General features: G+C 36.5%; 1 protein-coding gene across 1 annotated transcript in view; it reads left to right on the plus strand.

Moving 5' to 3' along the window:
* The window catches only part of GUCY1A2 (guanylate cyclase 1, soluble, alpha 2), a gene marked incomplete at its 5' end in the record, with an annotated part of 203,267 nt that extends 199,430 nt beyond the window's left edge, over nucleotides 1–3,837 (plus strand). The window contains one exon of the mRNA XM_010862921.1: nucleotides 3,190–3,837. Coding sequence (XP_010861223.1) covers nucleotides 3,190–3,397 — 208 coding nt within the window. The remainder of the gene's footprint in view (nucleotides 1–3,189) is intronic.
* Between the last annotated feature and the right edge of the window lie 353 nt (nucleotides 3,838–4,190).

The raw sequence follows: 4,190 nt of genomic DNA on the forward strand, positions 1-4,190 counted from the left end.
TTCAGCTTCAGCATAATTCCTTCCAAAGAAATCCCAGGGCTGATCTCCTTCAGAATGGACTGGTTGGATCTGCTTGCAGTCCAGGGGACTCTCAAGAGTCTTCTCCAACACCACATTTCAAAAGCATCAATTCTTCGGCACTCAGCTTTCTTCACAGTCCAACTCTCACATCCATACATGACCACAGGAAAAACCATAGCCTTGACTAGATGGACCTTCGTTGGCAAAGTAATGCCTCTGCTTTTCAATATGCTATCTAGGTGATACCACGTCTATGTAGACTCAAAAGATACAGATGAATTTATCTGCAAAACAGAAACAGAATCAGAGACTTCAAAAACAATCTTATGGTTACCAAAGGATAATGATGAGGCAGACTGGTACATTAGGAGTTTAACATATATACACTACGTATATAAAAAAGGTAATCAACAAGGACCTACTTATAGCACAGAGAATTTTACTCAATAGTCTATTGTAACCTATGTGGGAAAAGAATCTGAAAAAGAACCACTTTGTTATACACCTAAATTTAATGTATCATTGTAAATCACCTATACCCTATATGTGTATTTTTATGTGAAATAAAAAAGTAAATAAATAAATTGAACAAATAAGAATAAAATATTTTTAAAAAATACTTTTTCAAGACAAAATACTTCACCTATCATTCATAAAAGTAAATATAGATTGCTCACTTTTTAAGAATTCTTAATACTGCAAACTATTGTTTTCAAATAATATTTTTATCCGTTAAGAACATTTGAGAAGACATGGTTTTTCCCTCTTTAGTATAAAGATTATTATTGTTGTGTAATGATCTTAAATTTTTCAAACATTGCTTCTTCTCCTCACACTAACTGCTTTTTTGACTTTGCCTTCTCCCTGTCACAATGATTCCTTTCTTCTCAATCTATCTCTTATCCTGCATAACTTCAATCTCCTGTTAACATTTATGTGTCTTAGGAAAATGAGTTGTTTTTAGGGAAAGGGTGATAGGTTTAGCTCTACTGTGCCTCCAAATAAAGTCTAAAGTTTTAGTTTCAGACTTTAAAGTTTGTCTTAACCTACTGCTTCAGCTTTAACTCTCATTCTTACCTCTTCTAAAATAAAATCCGATGGTTGGAACATGTTGATCCTGATCATAATTTTCTTGTATCTAAATCTTTGATTATGTTGCTCCCCACGTTCATTTGTTGAAATTCTGCCTCTCTTTAAATACCATTTCATTCATGAGAGTTTAGTAGCCCTCCCACTGGAAACCCTCTCTGAACTTCAACACCTTTGTGGATTAACCTTTTTTATGGCATCTAGCCTTTTGGTCATTTTTAATTAATTAATTGGTGTGTGTGTGTGTGTGTGTGTGTGTGTTAGTTGATCATTCGTGTCTGACTCTTTGTGACCCCAGGGACTGTAACCCACCAGCCTCCTCTGTCCATGGAATTCTCCAGGCAGGATTACTGGAGTGGGTTGCCATTCCCTTTTCCAGGGGCTCTTGCCAACCCAGGGATTGAAGGGGAGTCTCCTGCACTGCAGGTAGGTTCTTTACCACCCAAGCTACAAGGGAAGCCTGTGTGTGTGTATGTGTGTGTGTGTGTATAATATATATATATATATAGGCTGTGTTGAATCTTAGTTGAGGCACTTAGGATCTTTGTGGCATGCAGGATCTTCCATTGTAGCACATAGGCTCTTCGTTGCAGCACATGGGCTTCTCTCTCATTGTGGTATGAGCATCAGAGTGATTCAGTATTTGTAGTGAGCAGCCTCACTAGTTGAGGCAGGCAGGCTCAGAAGTTGTGGCATGCTGGTTTAGTTTTCCCCACAGCATGCCGAATCTTAGTTTCCCAAGTTGGGATCAAACCTGTGTCTTCTGCATTGGAAGCTGGATCCTTAACCACTGAACCACCAGGGAAGTCCCTAGTCTATTGTGTTATATTACTTTTATATTACTGTGACTTTTCTTTGCTTATTCAGTTTTTACTTTCTGTTTCTTTTTTCTCTGTGTCTTTGTCTGTTGACAAAACTTGAAGCTTTTTAGGTTGTTGTGTTCTGCCTATCATTATATTCACAACAGTATCTAGGATAATTTTCTAGGGCAATAATTAGTAACCCATAAGAGTTGTTGAATTAAATTGAATTGCTGGGGACTTCCCTGGTGGTCCAGTGGTTATGAATCTGCCTACAATGCAGAGGATGTGGATTTGATCCCTAGTTGAGGAACTAAGATCCCACATGCCCTGGAGCATATAAGCCTGTGAGCTGCAACTATTGGGCCCATTTCCTTTGGAGTCCGAATGTCACAGCTAGAGAGTCCGCATACCACAAGGAAATATCCTGCAAGATGCAGTGAAGATCCTGTGTGCTGCAACCAAGACCCACTAAATGCAGTCAAATAAATAAATAAATAATTTTAAAAATTGAAATGCTAGGACACTTTTCTATGTATGGCTATTAAACTGAACCTTTCCTAGAATTGGTCAAGAATAAATCTCCAATATTAGTACACTAGAAAATTGTCTTTATGACTGGAAGAGTCAATCTATTTGACAAATAAATGCTGGTAAGTTTACAAAATATGTATTGCTAGAAAATAGTAACCAGGTATCACAGACACATTGAGTTATGACTGTTCTACAAAGCTAAAAACTTGATTTATATGAATGACACATAGGATTTAAAGCTTATTCAGAGTCTATAAAACATTGAAGGAATGTTCCAGACTTTAGGCAGATTTTTAAAACAGAAAGGGTAAATCTTGCATGTTTGAATAAAAACATGTATTATGCAGTTTCTTTAGCCTTTTAAACAAAAAATCAAATCAACTTTGAACAAATATTGTCAAGTAGTACCAGGAACAACTTTGCTTTTTTAATTCATTATTGTCAGGCTTCCCAGGTGGCTCAATAGTACACAATCTGCCTGCCAATGCAGGAGACACAGGTTCAATCCCTGGGTTGGGAATACACCCTGGAGGAGGAAATGGCAACCGACTCCAGTATTCTTGCCTGGAAAATCCCATAAACAGAAGACCCTGGGGAACTACAGTCCACGCACTAATGAAGAGTTAGACACTATTAAGCACACATGCATGCAGTCTTTTATAGGCTTCCTGATTCTCTAAAGTTTGTGTCCATTTTTTCTCATCTCTCCTGCCCATATGATTCACATTATATATTTTCTTCTTAGATTATTAAAACGAGAAGAAAGTTTCACATTCATTCCTCGGTCCCGTGAAGAGCTTCCAGACAACTTTCCAAAAGAAATCCCTGGTATCTGCTATTTCCTGGAGGTAAGAACTGGTCCTAAGCAGCCAAAGCCTTCTCTTTCTTCATCGAAAATAAAAAAGGTTTCCTACAACATTGGCACTATGTTCCTCCGGGAGACAAGCCTCTGAGACCTGCTGCAGATCAAAGACTCCTCCAAAAAGCACAAGCCCAGAACATGGGTCATGACAGGAGAATGAAGAGAGAGATTTCTCTTTCACTGCTTTGTTGAGAACAAACAGTGGAATTTCTGTTATGTCAGGCAATAATCCTGGAAAAAGATGGGTTATGACTGTCAATAAAAAACCTGGAGAGCAAGGGGGCAATGTATTCGTTCTTATGAGTGATTTAGGTCATATATATATTATATATGTATAATACATATATATGTATTTTAATTAATTACAAATGTGGGGCCCATTCAAAACTAATCAACAGTCCATGTTTTCTTGTTTGTCACACATATAGGTATCTTTATATATTTGTATTGCTTTTGAAAGCCAGTTTTGATTATATATTCCTACATTTAGTGAGTTGGTATGAGAGGAATATTTTCTAATTTTGTTTTTCTGAGCAGACATTTCATACATATATCTTGGCAGTGTGGTAAACTTCCCAGCAGGAAAAACTGTAACTGCAAAATATTTTAGGGATATTACCTATTTTTATACATACCTCTATATAATTTCATGCAGCACTAGATTTTTCAGAATATGCTACTGTATAGTTGATACATTATATAATTCTAACTTATAAGTTAAATATAGTTTCACTTAGACTTAAACATAACCTAGCATTTCAGATGCCAAGAAAGCATTGTATATCTACTTAGTAATTATATCTTTTAGATTTCATTAATGTAGCACAGAATCCAAAGGAAATGGAATTTCCTAATAGCAAACATATGTATCTGTAACCAAGATT

Source organism: Bison bison, unplaced genomic scaffold, assembly GCF_000754665.1.
Source record: "Bison bison bison isolate TAMUID 2011002044 unplaced genomic scaffold, Bison_UMD1.0 scf7180017864485, whole genome shotgun sequence".
NCBI lineage: Eukaryota > Metazoa > Chordata > Mammalia > Artiodactyla > Bovidae > Bison > Bison bison.